The sequence below is a fragment of the Vitis vinifera genome, chromosome 12, assembly GCF_030704535.1.
Source record: "Vitis vinifera cultivar Pinot Noir 40024 chromosome 12, ASM3070453v1".
NCBI lineage: Eukaryota > Viridiplantae > Streptophyta > Magnoliopsida > Vitales > Vitaceae > Vitis > Vitis vinifera.
In genome coordinates this window covers 7,048,572-7,067,896 of record NC_081816.1, presented here as the reverse complement: position 1 = coordinate 7,067,896, position 19,325 = coordinate 7,048,572, and the positions used below count along the sequence as shown (strand labels likewise).

The window sequence follows — 19,325 nt, the reverse complement described above, 5'->3', positions numbered from 1 at the left end:
TCACATTGTTTTAAAAATGAATTGTCGTATGATATGATTAAATATATTAAATTTGTTCATATGTCAATTAACATTCACATTGTTTTCAAAAAGCTTTAGTGTCGAATTAAACAGAACAAAGACATGGAAATGACTTTTATTATTTATCTTGAAAACTAAAAATATTTAATCTTAGTTTTTACACTTAATCGTATTGGTTGTTGAATATCCACTACTAACTCGTTTTGTGAGCTTGTGAGCATGTGAGACTGTGTTCACGAGTTAATGACTTTTTTGTGAGCATGTGGAATTTTGGAAACGTGCTTTTGCAATAACATATATATTTTTTTTCTAATTTTTTCACATGCGCCCATTTATTGTTTTACGTATCATCATCTGCCCATATAATATTAAAAGATAGGTTAGCTCAAAGAAATCATTTCCCATTAGTATCTCTATTTGACCATAATTAATTCTATTTAACATCGTGTCAAACTCTAAATTTTAAAATAAAAATAAAAAACCCTAATGGAGTAACCGAGAAGCCTGCATGATAAATAAAATTTTGTATGGGTTGTTATATGATATGATTGAATATATTATATTTGTTCGTATGTCAATTAACATCTATATTGGTTTAAGAAAGTTTAAGTGAAAATAGAGAGTCAAAGTATAATAAAGTAGAAAATCATAATATATATTTATCATATACATTTTTATGAGAAAGAAAAGAGAAGAGTCTTTCTATTTCTCTGAATAGAATAACGTCTTTCTATTTCTCTAAAGAGAATAACGTCTTTTTATTTCACTAAATAAATAAAAATCTTTTTATTTCTTTTGTAGAGACTATTAGACTATTCGTGCTAATTACATGTTGTAAAACAAAGTGAGAGAAGAAAAAAAAACAAGAAAAACATAATAGAATGCATGAGAAAACTCTATAGAATTTCATGAGAGGTCCTTCCATTTTATAGGAAGTCACAAAAAGATATTTATGGATGATCATCTACAAGTTATTATAGTGGTACAAAATCTCATATTTTATAATAATTATTTATTTTTTATAATAAATTTTATGTTTAAAAATATTTTACTAAAAGCAAGGACAACTTTAATACTTTTAAAATTTTAATTAAAGTTTCCCTATCTAAGAAAAAAACAACTTTATGTTTTTGCAAAATAAGGATAAATTACATGAAATATTTTGGAGATTTTTTTTCAAAATACACTTAGGTTATGTTTGGTTCCCGGAAAAGAGTAAGAAAAGAAAAACAATATATATAAAAATACCAAATACAATTAAAATTAATTTAAATTTATATATCTTTAAATTATTTAATTTTATTATATTAGACAAAAATAAGTAAAATGAGTTTGAATAAACGTATACAAATAATTTATTAAATTTAAACCAATTTTTTTATTTTTCTTCATTTTTTCTTTCCTTCTATTTTTTCTTTCTACCTTTTCTTCCTTTGCATTTTTCTTCAAATTTTCCGAAAACCAAGCATAAACTTAAAAATTAGATTTCACCGTGAAATTTGATCTCCTAAGCAAAATATCATAAATCAGTAACCTACAATTCAATCTCCACTAACCACACCATATACACTGACAAAAAAAAAAAAAAAAACCACTAAAATTCTGGTCTAATTCAATTGTGACAAAATGTAATAAACAGATCAAGTGCACCCAAAGTTTCTTTCAGTCCATCAAAAGTGGCTGCTTCTTGTCATCCCACTTTTCCATTCTTTCTTTAGCTTTTTCCACCTGCAAATTTAATTAAATCTTGTATCTTTAATATTTTTAATTTTATAAAAAATTTTAGGACAAAAAATATCAAATGAAGTTTTTTCAATTTAACATCGATTTGATTTGTCTACATTTATTTCTTCAAACAGACACATGAATGAAAACGTACCTCCTTATTCCAATTGGTGCGTGCCGTAACCCAAATTAAAATAAAAGTTTGCATTAATGTGCCTCCTAGCATTCCTAACCAAATTCCCTGCACAAATGACATCTTACAAAGCTTAGAAGGTTGGTTTGACTCTCCATCTCTATATGAAATGATCAAATCTGTAGAGATGTGGAAATATATGTACCTTTGCACCAAGCTTGAAGTAAAAGCCCAAGAGTGAGCCTAAAGGCACCCCCACGATGTAATAACAACCCACATTTACATAGGCCACAAAAGCTTGCCATCCACACCCAACAGCCACGCCTTCAATGGTTGCAATATGGTTAACCAACAAGTTGAAGAACAATGAAATATGTACAATTAATCTATCTTATGAATAACCATCAACTTTAAAGGTTCATATTAGGTGGCAGATAAACCCCACCAAATGTGACCCATCACAAATCATATTATTAATTTAATTTGCATGGAGTTAAAAGCATAGGTGGTGTGGCGTACGGTGTTGGGATTTTACCTGATAAGACTGGTTGAATGCCATTGAGCATGAGGGTGATGGCCAAGACTGGACACAGATCAGAAACAGCTTGCGCCACAGTTTCCCCACCAGTGAAAGCATAGCTAATGACATGGCGAAGGACAAGGACGACGGCCGCAGCTACCACTGATATTAGGAAGGAGACCAGCGTCACCACCACCACTGAAAATGCTGCTGATTTGGGGTGCCCAGCTCCAAGCTCATTCCCCACTCTTACACTGCCCACCATACCATGCCAAAAGATTCGTGTAACACTTGCACCATCGTTTATGATTGTGTCCTTATATTTACCATTTCCGCTCATTTATACGCGGCCATGTTATGAATATAACTTCAACAATTACATGAAAATGATAAGTTCCCATAATGTGACAATCCAATTCCATGTTTCAAAAGTTGAATATGTACTATGAGATTGAACGATGATTGTAACTCTTTTATATGATATCTAAAAAGAACTTTTTTATGCTTTTAATAATATAGTTTCGACCTTAATTTTAATATAAAAAATAATTAAAAGAAATTAAAAAAAATAGAAAAAAAAAAAATTTAAGTCGACGTCAAACCGCAATATCAATGAATTATTTGAAGGGTTATATACTTGTCAAATAGAAGAAATAGATGAATACTAACCTTGCAGCAGCATTGAATCCAACTGAAATCATGAATACAAATCCAAGTATTGTCATGCTGCAATAAATAACCAACAAGCTTGGTGATGATACTTTTTCTTTTGTCTTTTTGAAAAGCAAATTTAGCAGAAGGAAAAAATATAAAGTAGGAGGCAAAGACTGAAAGTCTTTATTACTTTTCTATCATTTCTCTGAATTATTGGTTTGGTTAACAAATTGACAATTAACCTAGCCTACCCATTTGATTATGTGACGATAAAGTCTATAGTTCTTTTGTTATAAAAAAATATTTTATTATTAATTTAAATTTCTATCAAAAATATTTTTCATTCATATTTAAATAATAATGAAGATTTTATAGAAGCTTTTTAACAGAAGTTGTGTCTTGAATTCTGCCGAATTAAAACCAAGTACTGTTATTAACTCCTTTTTGCCTTACCATATCGACAGAGCATCCAAAGCCACCTTAGGATTCTCAAGCAAGCCAGCCAGCAGAACCAGAATCTGAAAATACCAAGTCTCCAAGCACAGCATCACTGCAGATGCTGCTGATAGTTTGAAGAACCCACACAACCCAGAGACAGCCTTCATACTGAACCCACCCCATGTGTACTTACACTTCTCGCTCTTTACTATATAGAAGAACTGAGCCACCACAATTATCCACCATGAGAGGCTCAGCACCAGCGACGAACCCACCAACCCCAGCCCTATCTTGTACACAGCCACCCAACTCAGCAACAGGTGCAGCAACAGTGTAGCTGCCGATATATATGCACTTGGGGCCACTATGCTTTGAGCCTGTAGAAACTTTTGGATCGGGAAGTTGGCTGCGTATGCGTAGATTTGAGGAATGAGGCCGTAAACGAAGATCGCGGCTGCTGATGCGATTTCAGATGATTCACCCAGAAGAATCAGGATGGGTTTGCAGAAGATGTAGATGAAAGTGAGAAGGAACCCGGTTATGGTGAGGAGAACGGTGGATTTCTGGAGATAAATGCCCAGCATTTCAAATTTTTGAGCTCCAAATGCTTGCCCACACAGAGTCTCAACGGCACTCCCCATCCCTAACTGTTGATAAACTCAGAGAAATGAATAAATACAGATATATAAAAAGACTCAAACAAGAGAAATACTTGTTAGTCAGAGCTGTAAGTAATATCATGGGTACCATGAGGCCGTAAGCGAACATCTGGACGCCGGTGTTGCCGAGGGAGGCGGCGGCGAGCTCAAGATTACCGAGGTGGCCGGCGAAGATTTGGGTGGACATAGACATGAGATAGTTGATCATGTAAACAGCGACGGCGGGGCCGGCGAGTCTGAAAAGAAGCTTTGATTCAGTCGAAGTCGCCTCCAGGAGGCGCTGGCAGAAGGGCAGCCGAGTGTCGGACAATATGCTCTCCAGCTGCCCACTGGTTTCAGACCTTCCCTCCGACGACAATGGTGGATTGGACTGTAACATCGGCTCATTAACACCATCACGAGAAGATTCCATTGGGTTCTAGACGGAGGCGGCGACGATAATCACGGTGGTCCAGCGGTGGTCGGAATCGATAAGCAAGCGAAATGCACCATGTCCATCTCGTGGTGGGCTTTAAAGGCATCGATGAGCACTGAAAATGGTCCTTACAACGAAACGGCATTTCTTGACCTCAAATTATTTTGTTTTTATTATTTAATATCTTTTTTCATACCTTGCTCGATTAATCCCCTCTTAGGTTTTTGTAATGGATAATCTGAGATTGTATATATTATATATATAAAAAAAGGGAAAATGTTAAAATTAAAAATTATTAGTGGAGTAATTTTTCTTTAGAAACCACAGGTTTCTTTAAAAAAACATGATTTTTCAATGTTATAAATAATTTTTGAGGTTTAAATTATTTTTTTTAAATTTTACTAAATTCTTATAGCCAATTTGAAAGTGATTGTAAAAAACGATTACAATATTTTTAATACTTAAAATTTTTTATCATTCAAGTGTTAGAAAGATTATAAATGTTTTTTAAAATCATTATCAAATGCGTTCTAAAAGTCTATTTGACAGTAATTTTAGGAAGTGTTTTAACCATTTTTAATGCTTAAAAAATAAAAAAAATTTAAGTCCTAAAAAAATTATAATAATTTCTTAGAATCACTATCAAACAAGCACTTAAAGTTTATTTAACGGTGATTTTAGAAAACGCTTCTAATATCTCTAACACTTGAAATTTTTTTATCATTTAAATGTTAAAAAAAATAAAAATATTTTCTAAAATCAATATAAAACTCACTTTTACTTTTCAATCAAAAACACTTTTTAGTGTAAAAACAATTCCTAGGATGATTATCTAACATTGCAAATTTATAACATGACAAATATAGTTAGTGTATTAGGCCCAAAACTATATTGTCCACATCCATAGATAAGAATTAAAAAGATTTTGTGGTTGGTTATACATGCATCACATTGTACCATTTAAAAAGCCAAGATGATCAAGAGAGTAAGATCTTCCTTTCAAGAAAGAGGTTAATGCAATACATTTATTTGTGGGTAAATTATAAAAATCATTTATCCATTTTTAACGATATTTTGGTGCTTCATAGCAATACCAACTCCAAATTATGCTCAATTATCTAATAACCATTTTTATTATTTTTTTATTTTATGAAAGTGGATGAAATCAAATCACATATGCCTAAATTAGATAGATTTTTTTTAAAATCTATTTATTTGGATCATATTATAAGGCAAAAGAATTTAGGGAGTGTATTAGAATAAAGGAAATAAAAAAATAAAGAAAGTATTAAAATATTTTATTTTCTATTTTCTTTATAAAAAAATTCAAAGAAAAGTGTATTATTCAAAAGATTATCTTTTTTCCTCCACCAACCAAAGAGAATTCATTATTTTCACTTACTCTTTTATTTTCTTCGAATTTTCCTCTTGAACATAACCTAAAAAAGGTAAAAGAATTCATTGAGCACCACACATTATAGCATTTTAAATTCTAAAGTCCTTTTTTTATTCATTTATGTGCTTGTCTTGTGTATTTGGAAATTAAGCTATAAAATTTTTATTTTGGCCAAAAACATTGACTTTTTTGTGAGCATATGAAACTATTTGGGAAAAGTGCATTTGCTATAACATATATATTTTTTTTCTGATTTTTTCACATGCACCCATTTATTATTGTACATATGATCATCCGCCCATATAATATTAAATGATAGGGTAGCTTAAAGAAATCATTTCTCGTTAGTATCATCCACAGGATCCCACGTACCCAGATCAATCGAAAGTTCTACTCATTTTCAAATGATATTCGCATTATTCGCAAATATTTATTTTTGACTTTAAATTTTTTTTATAATTTAATCTATAACAATTTTCCATTTTCGCATTGAATCCACAAATGCCTATATTTTTTAGCTATCTCAATTTGACCCATAATTCTAAATTAAAAAAAAAAATCAAATGAAGAAACATATGTGATAAATAAAATTTGTATGAATTATCGCATGATATTATTAAACATATTAGATTTGTTCGTGCGTCAATTAACATCCACATTGTTTTAAGAAAGCATAAGTGTCAAATTAGACATAACTAAGACATCGTAATGACTTTTATAATTTATCTTGAAAAATAAAAATATTTAATCTTATTTTTTACACTTAATTGTATTGGTTCTTGAATCTCCACTACTTACTCGTTTTGTGAGCTTGTGAGCATGTGAGACCGTGTTCATGAGTTAATGGCTTTTTTGTGAGCATGTGAAACTATTTGGAAAACGTGCTTTTGCTATAACATATATTTTTTTTTTTCCTGAATTTTTCACATGCACCCATTTATTGTTTTACGTATCATCATCTGCCCATATAGTAGCTCGAAGAAATCATTTCCCATTAGTATCTCTATTTGACCCATAATTCTATTTAACATCATGTCAAACTCTAAATTAAAAAATAAAAATAAAAAACTCTAATGAAACCTGTGTGATCAATAAAATTTGCATGGGTCATTGTTATATGATATGATTGGATATATTATATTTGTTTGTGTGTCAATTAACATCCACATTGGTTTAAGTGAAAATAGAGAGTCAAATGATAATAAAGTAGAAAATCATGATATAAATTTATCACATGCCTTTTTATGAGAAAGAAGAGAGAAGAGTCTTTCTATTTCTCTGAAGAGAATAACGTCTTTCTATTTCTCTGAATAGAGAAAAATCTTTTTATTTCTTTTATAGAGACTATTAGACTATTCGTACTAATAATGTGTTGTAAAACAAAGTGAGAGAAGAAAAAAACAAAAAGATATAATAGAATGCATGAGAAAACTCTATAAAATTTCATTAGGGGTCTTTCCATTTTATAAGGAGTTACAAAAAGATATTTATAGATGGTCATCTACAAGTTACTATAGTGGTACAAAATCTCATTTTTATAACAATTATCTATTTTTTATAACAAATTTTATGTTTAAAAATATTTTACTAAAAGCAAAGACAACTTTAATACTTTTAAATTTTTAATTAAAGTTTCCCTATCTAAAAAAACAACTTTATGTTTTGGCAAAATAAGGATAAATTAAATTAAATATTTTGGAGATTTTTTTCCAAAATACACTTAGGTTAGGTTAGAGTCATCATGTCTTTCTCCAGTTTGGCATTCAGAGCCACCATCCTATCACGATAGGGCATTCATTGCCACATTTTTCGACGTTCAGAGATACATTCCTAGAGTTCAGAGCTGTCAATTTAGTTTGGGCATTTAGAGCTTCGTCTTTAGTATTCAGTGTTATCAATTTTTTTTTTAGTTCAACGTTTAGAGCCATGTCTTCCGTTCGACATTCAGAGTCATCATGTCTTTCTTTAGTTAGCTGTTCAGATCCACCATATCTCTTTCAGTTCGACGTTCAGAGTCGCATCTTCATTTTGGCGTTCAGAGTCGTTGTTTGTTTCAGTTTGACATTTTGAGCTGTGTTTTTAGTTTGACATTTGAAGCCATTTTTCAATTTGGCGTTCAGAGCCACATATTTGGTTTGGCGTTCAAAGCCATTGTTTGCCTCCAGTTTGGCATTAAGAGCCACCATGTTCCTTCAGCTTGGCATTTAGTGTCAACATCTTTCTTTAGTTTTGACGTTCAGAGCCGTTGTGCATACTCATTCTAACATTTTGAGCCACTACTTTTCCTCCTTTTGGAATTCAGAGTCATTTTTCCTCATCCTTATCATTCAGAGTCATAGCTCCTGACATTCATATTCACTAGTATCGCACATCTTGCCTTCGCGATTTTACATTCGTCCTCATTTTCCTCACCTCCTTTCCTTGTGCTTATTGCTTGATCATCATGCTCTTCTACACTTTCCCTTCCACTATACATGATATAGTCCTTGGAGTTCACGACACATATTTCGGTCATGTTGTTAGGCACCCTACCCTTAGCGTTCTCATGTAGTTCACATAGGGTAGTCCCCTTTGGATGCATTCTTTCTTGTACTCCAAGGTGGTTCGACCGTTACTCATCTTTGACATTAATATTCGAGTCACTTATTGAGACATTTTAGAGAGAGTCTAGATCCATAGCGCAACTTTAGAGACTCTTTGAGAGCCACCCTCATTTTAGGATTTTAGAACCCCTTTTGTTCCTTTATTGGTTTGAGCAAGTTTGTGTTTTACTTGTGTACCTTTAGGGGTCTTTCCTTTTTTTCGGTAGAGGTCACTTCGTTACACTCATTATTCACACTTTCTTTTCACTCTAGTGTTCATATTCCTTACACTCGTGAACTCTACTGAAGAGAGGCATATTTGTAGACCACTCATTGGCTACCCGGGAGTGAGTTTCCTTTCATTTTTTGGAGAAGTGGAGGATGACTTCCAACTTCATGCATGAGACGTGTGGCAAGGATGTGACCACCTTGCCATGGTGGTGGTTAAAGTAGTGGAGCAGAAAAGTAGTTGGAGAGGGAGATGGCTGGAACGAGATAGAGAAAATGATGATCTGAGTAAGAGTTAGGAGCCGGTGGAGGCTTGCATGAAAAGAAAGAGCACGAGAGGTTAAAAAGAATAAGGAGGGTGGGTCGGCTCATGGGTGAGGGGAAGACAACTTAAGGAAGAGAGCAAAATAAAAATAAAAAATAGAGTTGGCAAAAGAAGATAGTAAGAGAGGTCGAGAACAAGAAAGACAGGGAGGACAAGAGAGTAGAGTTGGGTAGCCAAGCAATTCTTTACCTGAAAGGAGTTTTTTGGGTATGACTACTGTAGCTTCTTATTTCTCATTTTTTTACACTACTTTATTCTCATTTCTAGTTGCTATTCTAAGCTTGGCTTTGTTGATTGGAGTGGACATCAAGGGCCACTCATTTGCCTTGTTGGGTTTGATTCAATACATGCATGCTCTACTTTGGTTTATTTTGAGGTTTTCTTTTTTTTGTTTCCTCTTGGAAGTATCTGATGCATCACTCATTCCCTAAACTAGATACACCAAGCTCATGCTCTTATTTTCTTTAAATCCCACCAACTCCAAGCTCTTTGGCGATCCATGACATGAAACTAAAGTTCATGCTTTGTTTTTTTATGTTTCTTTTTCTTTCTCTCCATTTCTTGTTGAGTACTGGAAGTGCACTAGGAAAGCTTGCAATGAGACCTAGATCTACTGAATCCTTACAAGAGTTAGTGGAGGTTGCAAGATATCCTACTGCTCGTTTCTTCTCTAACACTGGAACCACTACTTACGGCTGGTCCCATCTTGAAACACTAAGACTCTCCAAAGCATCGTGAGCCTCCTCTGTGTTCGGAAATGGCAAAGCCTATGGAACTCGAACGTCGATCTGGTAGAATGGCAGATGCACACACCAAGCATCTACTTCTATCACCCTTCTGGTGCTACCCACTTCTTCGACCCTCAGGTCATGAAAAAGGCACTGAGCAAGGTTTTGGTGCCATGCTACCCTATGGCCAACCGGCTCCGATGAGACGAGGACGACTGCACTGAGGTTGGCCATTGTGCTAAAGGCGTCATCTTCATCAAGGTGAGTACCAACCCTGTCATCGATGATTTTGGTGATTTCGCTCACACTCTGAAGCTCTAACAACTCATTCTGATGGTGGATTACTCCGGCGACATTGGATCCTATGCTCTCCTTATACTGCAGGAATCCCAAGTTGATGGGTTAGTCATTTCACCAAAGACGTTGCTATTGAATTGGTTCAAGAACTTGACTCGAGAAGGTTGGATATTGTTTATGGCGGAGTAAGTGTTGGGTTAATGAGTTTGGTTTCTTAGGAAGTTCATCGTGGTGGTGGACATGTACTTGGAATCATCTCCAAAACTCTGATGTGCAAAGAAACAACTAGGAAAACAATAAGAGAGGTTCAAGCCATAGTCGACATGCACCAAAGGAAAGCTGAGATGGCCCACCATTCAGATTGTTTTACCGCCTCATCAAGTGGCTATGGAACACTAGAGGAGTTATTGGAAGTCATCACATGGGCCCAGCTTGGAATCCATGACAAGCTTGTGGGTTTGCTGAATGTGGATGGCTACGAAAACTACCTCATTACTTTCATCGACAAAGCCGTGGATGATGGCTTCATCAAGCCCTCTCAGCATCACATTATCGTCTTTGCTCCAAATGCAAGAGAACTCATTCAAAAGCTCGAGGAATACGTGCATGTGCATTGTGAAATAGTGGCAGCACCGCCGCTAGCAGTGCAGTCTCGGTTACTCCCAATTTCCTCTTCCCCATGGCCATGCATGGCCACCTCGGTGTACTACCCCAAAAGGCCAAGTGTTTGGTTTTTTTAATTCTTCATTTTTTTTTAGTGTTAACAATTTATTTTGTATAAAAATTCTATTTCTAATAATCTTTCAAATTTCCAATTTTCAAAGTTAATTTTTGAAACTTCTGTTTTCAAATAATTTTTTAAAATACCTATTCTCAAATTAATTCTTCAAAATTCCAAATTTCAAAATTTCTATTTTTTTAAATAATTTCCTAAAATTCCAATTTTCAATTTTAATTTTCAAAATTTTAAATTTAATTTTCCAAACTTCAACTTTCAAATAATCTTCAAAACTCCATTTTCAAATTTAAGTTTCAAAATTTTAAATTTAATTTTCAAAACTTCAATTCCTTAATTTAATCTTCAAAAATCTTATTTCCAAAACTCTAGTTTCTTTCAAATTTAATTTCCAAAATTCTAATTCTTAAATTTAATTTCCAAAACTCCAATTCTCAAATAATTTTCAAAACTCTATTTCTTTCAAATTTAATTTCCAAAATTCCAATTCTCATATTTAATTTTCGAAACTACAAATCTCAAATAATTTTCAAAATTCCAATTTCTTTCAAATTTAATTTCCAAAATTCCAATTCTTAAATTTAATTTTCAAGACTCCAATTTTCAAATAATTTTCGAGACTTCAATTTTCAAATAAATTTCAAAACTCTAGTTTTCTTTGAATAATTTTAATTCTACAACTGTTCATCCTTTATTAGAGTTTTAGGTCACCAAAAAAATTCTGATTTTAATAAGTCTGTTGTCATTCTCATTTTGGCAAGCACTTATACAAATTTTCTTCGATTTTCAAATAATTTTTTTCGTTTTCCTTGATTTTTAATAAGCATGAATATGATTTTCATAATTCCAAAGCAATGGAATTTATGAGATTCATTCATGCAAAATCAATTGGGCTTTGGTGGGGGCCCTATATATGAGTTTTCTCTTCTGATTGTCAACTGTTATGCTTAATGAATATTGTTTGATCTTTGTCTTATTATTTGATATGCATGTGACGATTTTATACTTGAATTAACCTTATTTCATGGTAGTGCTTTATTACTTGCTGCCAAGGTACGCTCTCACTCTCACTTTGTTTATTCATTCATTATCATGACTTGCTTTTGATCTATAACCATTTTGGTATCCATTGATCTCCTAGTTAGTTGTCATGCTTGCTTCACTTTATTTAGTAGAGACCCATTTTTAGAGGCTTAGAGGGTTGCTACGGTCTTTACCGTACCTTCTCAATAAGTAATCTGACCCTCAAACCCAGGTTTGTTTTTTCATAAACTATTTTTTCCAAATAAGGAGTCACACTTAGGGTTTTCTTTCTTATTTTGTTTTCCATTTATAAATAAAACAAAAATAAGTGGCGACTCCAAGTCTTTTTAAAAAAAAATCGTATATTTCATCAAATAAATAAATAAATAAAAACGAGTTGCGTCATCGAGTGGGAATACATCGATCGAAATACGGGGTCCACAAACTGACGACTCCGCTAGGATTATTTAGAGGGTCAAACTTGAACTTAAGATGAGGCAAATGTGGCATTTGATTAGGCGATTGATGGATACCTTCCATTTGTGCTTTTCTATGCTTGAGTGATCATAGCACATTGAGAATTTTGATGTGGCAATTTTCTATGCTTGATTGCTATATCCATTTGGGACAGTGACATGCTGATGATGTTGATTGATTTTCTTGCTTGTCTTAGCAAATTGATTATGTTATTTCCATGATTATCCTATTCACTTTGACATGTATGCTCATATTGTTGTATATCTTGTTTGTCTTAGTGTTGATTCTCTTGCTCATATATTATCTTGATCATATTTGAGTATGCTATCCTTATTGCATTCATCTTTATTGTCATGTTCTCGGTTAGCTTGTGTGTAGATTTGGATGATATATAGTTGTTTTGCATGATTGTATGGTGCATGACTGCTCTTCTCTTGTATGATTTCATATTGCTTGTCTGTGTGGGCCGCACATCATCCCCTTACCTCCAACCTTTTGGTTTCGATCATTTTTTTTTCTGTTCTTACATTTGCAAGTGTGAGGCCTTGTGTGTACTTGTTTCTTTGATCGAGCTAGTGGTTAGGAGTAGGGTCTAGCGACGGGCTATATCGATGTTCGGGAGCATTATGGAGGAGGTGGACATATTGATGTTGATTGGAGTCTGATTTTTGAAGACCTATATAGCCCAAAGCTAGGTTTCATGGATATTTGTGTGACCAGTGCGTTTCTTGTTCTGCTTTAGCTTCATAGGTTTTTCGGATGCACCCACACCACTCACTGTGCACTTTAGTTGACTACTAAGTGCTAAGAGTTACGAGAGCTTTCACTATAGGAAACCCCCTGGGATGTCGAGGTAGTGCATGTGTGGAAGTGATGACCACCTTGCATGGAAGCACCTCGTCTCTTCAGAGGTATGCAGAGGGTTGCGTACCACCGGAGGGTATGATTGCTTCTGCTAGGGATCCTTTAAAATCCACCTCTTTTCTTTTTAAAGTCACCTTGACCTTGTAAGTTGAGTCTTAGATCATTCGATAAGGATTTCATTTCCTACACGTGGGTGCATCTGTGGGCCTTCAGAGTCGGGTCAGTAGTGATAGGTTTAGTTACCTTCGTAGTAGTCTCTCATATATTTGCTCAAAATTGGATGTCAGTTTGAATACTTTCAGGTTACTTTTCAGCATATTTGATAGACATTCCTTGTAGAGTTTCCCTTACACCGTATCTTATCTAGTATTTCCACTATTGTAGGAGTATTGATACGTCCGATCTGGGTTCAGCATCTTGAATTAGGGTTAGAGGTAGATTGATCAGAATATTAGAACAGTTAGACCAGAGATCAGATCAAAGAGATATGGATTCGTAGGTGGTTACCGTTGATCAGTTTGCTTCTGCCATGGCTTCAATTCAAGAGGCTATAACTGGCCTCAGCTAGAGGATAAATAGGCAGCAAGCCTAGCAGGTCCCGCCTCAGGATAGCGCACAGTATGACCCTACAATACCACCACCCCTCCACCCAGTCAGTGAACACCATAGGCTATACCTTTCACTCTGCATAGTCAGACCAAGGTTGCCCAGCCTCCTGTCATAGTGCTTACCCCGATCTTATAGGACCCACATGCTTGTATAGATAGACTAGAGTAGGAAATAAGACAGATGAGGACTTCAGAAAGAGCTATTACCTGAGAGGATTTTGATAAAGCACTAGTGGCCAGTTTATTGGCCAAGTTTAGGATGTCGAAGACAGACAGATACACGGGCATTGGCTGTCCTCGCATCCATTTGAGGCTTTACAGTACGATTATGAGGGCCCATGGACTGGATGAGGCCCAGATGGTTATACTTTTCTCTATTTCCCTGAGTGGTGCGACACAACGTTGGTTTGCTTCATTAGATGTATCACGTCGCTGGACTTGGGATGATTTGGCCCAGTAGTTCTTGAGATAGTTTGCATTTAATACTGTCATTAATGTTTCAAGGAGAGAGTTAGAGGCTTTGAGGCAGAGGCTAGAGGAGTCAGTCACCTCATTTATCTCTCGTTAGAGGGAGAAGATTTCACAGGTTATTTATCATCTTTCAGAGAATGATCAAATTAGTATGATCATGAGGAGCTTGCAGCCTCGATTTGCGAGGCACTTGATGAGATTTTCTCATACAGATTTTGGATCTTTGGTACAGGCTTTATACAGTATAGAGAAGGGCATAGCTAAAGAATTATGGTCTGAGTCTTCCCCTACTAACTCTAAGGGGAAGAAGCCTTTAGGAGGACAGAGATCAGGAGATGTTGGTGTTATCAGTTTAGCAGGGTTGAGATCTCCTAGATGCTATCAGACAGTTGAGCAGACTTCTGGACTCTACTACTCACCACCACCTTAGCAGTATAGGTCACGAGTACCTCATCAACCGTATGATCAGGCCTACTTGCCTTCCACGCTAGCACTATCTTATTATGCTGCACAGGGCACAAAGAGACCTCTGACTTCCTATTCTACCCCAGTATAGTCATGCTACGCAGCACAGTTTATAGCGAGACCCTTAGCTTCATATCCTAGACCTAAAGCTCAATAGACTTCCGCTTTTTTTGCTTTGAGGACACAAAAATAGTTCTCATAGTTGGGTATTTCATTGAGCCAGTCTCTTTCGAAAGCTCATAGCGGTCGGATTATTGACAGTTCTTGCTCCTAAGCCATTGCCTTAGCCTATCCTACCATAGTTCAGGATGGATTTACATTGCGCACATCATTAGGGGCTAGGGCATGAGATTGACCGTTGTACTGCTCTGAGATATGTCATCCATGACTTGATTGATCAAGGTTTGGTTCACTTGGTTCAGCTGAGTGTAACCACCAACCCATTATCGACCCATACTACACGTGCAGTTTCTCATTCGACCGGCGGTATACATTTCATAGATTTCATTAAGCCTAATGATCGCATTCACATGCTGAGTTGGGATGATTATGAGCCAGAGCCCATAGTAGTGGGTGAGTGCTATGAGGTTGATGGAGTGATCTTAGACTTACAAGCATCTGCATCATTTAGATTGGTCCTTGACACGCCACCATTGCAGTTGACCACGGTTAGGCCGTTGATTCACCCATGTTATAGCATTCAGTCTCCGTTTATATTGAGTCGAGATCCTGATGAGACGGTTGCTTAGGATGTTCAGTATGTCATTCGTGGAGGGAGGGTGGTACGATAGCAACCTCCCACAATTGCTAAACCTTTAGAGAACGATGTCACTCGAGAGGGGACCATACGAGATTTTGCTGCAGCTCCAGAGCACTGATTCGACTCATGGTAGCTTAGCTTTAAAGGCGTATCAACAAAATTTATACCTTGAATACTATTACTAAAGTAGCCAAGTTACTATAGCATAGTGGTTCTAGGATCGTTCACTGGGAAGGGTTTTCGCAAACACAAGTGATATTCAAATTAGGAAAATAGGTGATTTTCTTATGGATGTTAGCTTTAAAAGAAGATGTAAATGTTTTAGAAAGATTTAAACTAATCTAAGCTAACATTAAAGACTAAAATGAAAGGGTGTAAAAACAAGTTTCTCAAAGATAGGATAGCTATGCTCTGGCTCTTATGCAAATTGGAAATCTCAGGATAGGCTCCTCGCGTTGGGGTTGCAACTATGGTGATGCTTGCTTCCCGAACCGGTATGGATTTAGCAAATCAAGTTTTAATCCTTTAAAATAGCAAAACAGATGGTAGTGAATTTCATCAATGGTTATTCACCTTAGACTTCCTTTGAATGGCTCGTAAGAGATAACTAATGGTCTAAAGCCAAAAGCTTACCAAATATTGGCAACTCAAAGTCATTCTAGGTGATAAACTCACCTTTCAATGGCCATTGAAATTGGTTCTAACGGATTAATGCAAAACTTGGAATTGAAAACCTCACCTTCCAATAGCTCGTAGGAGATAACTAATGGATAGAAATCCAAAAGCTTATCAAGTATTGGCCCTTGGAAGTTGTCCAAAGGAAATAAAAACCAAACTTTGCATTAATGAACCTTTAATGAAAAACGACTACCTTACCTTCCGGGTGCGAGAAATTTCCATGGGATTGCATCCAAGCCATCACATAACATCCATACTTTGAGAAACTAAAAGTTTTAGCCAATCATCCTTTGAGGAAAAACCCTCAGAGGCTGTTTGGCTACTAAGAAAATAGAAACGGGAAAGCTCTGTAAAAATTCTATATATTGATCGATATATGTTACACCGGATGCAAAGGAATATATATAGAGAAGTTTTTCCAACCTTCCTAGCTAAGAAATCTTATGATTGGTGGATTACAAGGAGAAGAATGGAAATTTATACAAAAATATCCAAAAGAAAAGATCTCGTGTGGAGTCGGCAGAAACAGGGGAAAATTCGCACCACGCAAGGGGGTGTGCGAATTTGGAAGGTGTTGTGCGAAATTTTCGCACACCCCTGGAGCAGTTGTCTTCCAAAGGCCATATCTTCCTCATTTCAGCTCTAAATCGTACACGGTTTGAAGCGTTGGATTCTTGACTTCCTGAGCTTTGAAATGGTATATAGAATGTAGAAAATGAACTTCGGAAAGTGCTCCAAAAGTGCCAAAGAAGACTGCAGCTGCTGTCCTCTGTTTTCCTCTTTGCTTCTTTTTTCTTCTCTTTGCTTCACTTTGCTTTTCTCCATTTGTTGGCTTGCTTTGGTGTAGCTAAAAGCTTGCTTTAACTTGTCCAAGTAGCTCCTCCATCATTTGGCATGCTTGAATTGATTCATAAGCTGATATAAACATGTAAACTTGCCACAAAATGGTTAAAACCAATTACTAAGGACCTTAATGAATTAATTGGGTTAAATGAATATGATTACTACTCAAAGGTGCTTAAAACCATTATAATTAGGTCTAAAAAATAGCACTTTTTGGTAGTAATCAAGCACTCAGGCCCACATCTCCATTTGGAGTCTTTTGGCATCATTTACATCCCATCTGGAGGCACTGGTTAAGGCATTGAGTCAAATACGAGTTGAGACATCTACCTCCCTTGAGGGATTGACCCATATGTTGACAGCTGATAGGGCCACATGCATTGTCTTCTCTACTGATGATCTACCCCCTAGGGGTTTTGACCATACTCTATCTCTCTATATTTTTGTTGGTTGTTTTGGGCATCGAGTTCCATCTGTCCTTTTGGACAATGGCTCTGCCTTGAACGTTTGCCCGCTAGCTACAATAGTCGCCCTCAGCTTCAGATCTTCAGACTTTAAGCCATCTTCTTAGACAGTTCGAGCCTATGAGATTACACGTAGAGAGGTTGTGGGTACGTTGACATTGGATTTACAGATAGGCCCGGTCACATTCTCTACTTTATTTCAGGTTTTGAGGATTCCCATATCCTTTAACCTGTTACTGGGTCGGCCTTGGATCCATAAAGCCAGAGTTATACCATCTTCCTTTCATCAAAAGGTGAAGTTCATACATGAGGGCAGAGTCATTAATATACAATCTACTAGAGACACTTATTCTACTTATGAACAGTATTAGAGATTAGTCATGGTGACGATGACCTATTTCTTACTGGCTTCACCTTTAACGAGATATAAACTATGGAGGTTGAGCAGTTCTGTAAAGATCATGTGGTGTTTCCCTTTTTTGAGCATAGTAGTACAGTGGTTTTGGAGCTGATGAGATCTATGTCTTTCTTACTTGGCTTGGGTTTAGGGCATCGTTAGCATGGCTTTGGAGAGTTCATTGCCGCAGTTGATCACGATACTCCTTTCGGTCTTGATTTTGTTCATATTGAGGTCGATTATCGATTTATGGCGCAATTGCGCAAGGAGAGGATGAGAGCCCGATTGACTAACACACCATTTGACTATCCTGTTAGTCCATACAGCATGAGCTTGGCGGACTACTTTGTGAGGGCACTGGTGCTACAGACACATTCAGGTTGGATTATTGATGGATTTAGCACTGTTCAAGAGGTCAAGCTTTAGCGTCTTGTCCATCAGCTACGGTTGAGTGATGGAACTCCTGGCACTTTCGCATCTGCATTGGCCGCCCTATCATCTCCATATTGTATGAGCCTCATGACACTCTATTTCCCGGATGAGGTCGATGAGCATGGGACATTTGCTGAGATCGGGGACAAGGTGGATGAAGTTGTTCCATATGATAGGTACATTGATGAGATGCTCGCGATGAATATGAGTTGTATTGATGGGATAGTCCAACCTGAGTTTGCTTCGTCATTTGATCTCTTTGGGGTGTCCGCCATCGTGATTGTTGAGGAGATCCAAACTACTCCCATTCTGGAGTTTTTAAAGGATGATATAGTTGATGATGATGTATTTGTGGGTGTTACTAGCCTAGTTGTGCTAGGGTATGAGCATGTGGACCCACCACTTTATTTTGATGTATTGTTGGGATTTGTCTCCCTATTTGATGATGTACCGACTCTTCTTCATATATGGATATGAGTCTTTTTGAGTATTTACCTGTCTCTTATTACATCACTTTACCTACACCTTATTCACCCACATCATAGATGTTTGATATAGATGATGAGATTGTACAACACGATTCAGATGATGACTCTTCTTCTTCTTCTGGTTCGAGTCCTAGTGACTAGAGAGTTTTGTTTACCACAATAGATGCTAAGATTGTTGATTTTGGTACGGCAGACCAGCCTAGGGAGCTGAGGATTGGATTGGATTTATCTACAGATGAGAGGGATAGCCTCATCCAGTAGCTTAGATCATATTTGGATGTTTTTGCATGGTCTTATGAGGACATGCCGGGCTTTGATCCATCCATAGTCCAACATCACTTGCCACTTCTGCCTCATGTTAAACCGGTTAAGCAAAAATTGAGACGGTTACATCCTCGTTGGAGTTTGCATGTGAAATAGAAGATTCAGAAGCAGCTCAATGTGGGATTATTATCAATGGTTGAGTATCCTGAGTGGTTGGCCAATGTCGTCTATGTT

The 19,325-nt window shown here is 36.1% G+C and overlaps 1 protein-coding gene and 1 pseudogene across 1 annotated transcript; one reads left to right on the top strand and one right to left on the bottom strand.

The window, feature by feature from the left end:
• Positions 1 to 1,610: 1,610 nt before the first annotated feature.
• Positions 1,611 to 4,577, bottom strand: LOC100241387 (protein DETOXIFICATION 40). Its single transcript, XM_002279451.3, has 7 exons — positions 4,239 to 4,577; positions 3,507 to 4,138; positions 3,069 to 3,125; positions 2,415 to 2,653; positions 2,085 to 2,203; positions 1,901 to 1,987; positions 1,611 to 1,749 (listed from the first exon to the last, which is right to left on the bottom strand). The coding sequence occupies exons 1-7, from the start codon at positions 4,560 to 4,562 to the stop codon at positions 1,684 to 1,686; spliced, it is 1,524 nt and encodes a 507-aa protein (XP_002279487.1). The 5' UTR covers positions 4,563 to 4,577; the 3' UTR covers positions 1,611 to 1,683.
• A 5,276-nt stretch (positions 4,578 to 9,853) lies between these two features.
• LOC100253423 (cytokinin riboside 5'-monophosphate phosphoribohydrolase LOG5-like) lies at positions 9,854 to 13,207 on the top strand (annotated as a pseudogene).
• Positions 13,208 to 19,325: the final 6,118 nt, after the last annotated feature.

What these genes read in the sequence shown, in the direction of transcription:
- LOC100241387 (XM_002279451.3), bottom strand. Translation starts at nt 4,562, where the DNA reads ATGGAATCTTCTCGTGATGGTGTTAATGAGCCGATGTTACAGTCCAAT. An exon ending in CATTCAACCAGTCTTATCAG is followed by an intron (nt 2,204 to 2,414) that starts GTAAAATCCCAA and finishes CAACCATTGAAG; the next exon opens with GCGTGGCTGTTGGGTGTGGA. An exon ending in GCACCAATTGGAATAAGGAG is followed by an intron (nt 1,750 to 1,900) that starts GTACGTTTTCAT and finishes TTAAATTTGCAG; the next exon opens with GTGGAAAAAGCTAAAGAAAG.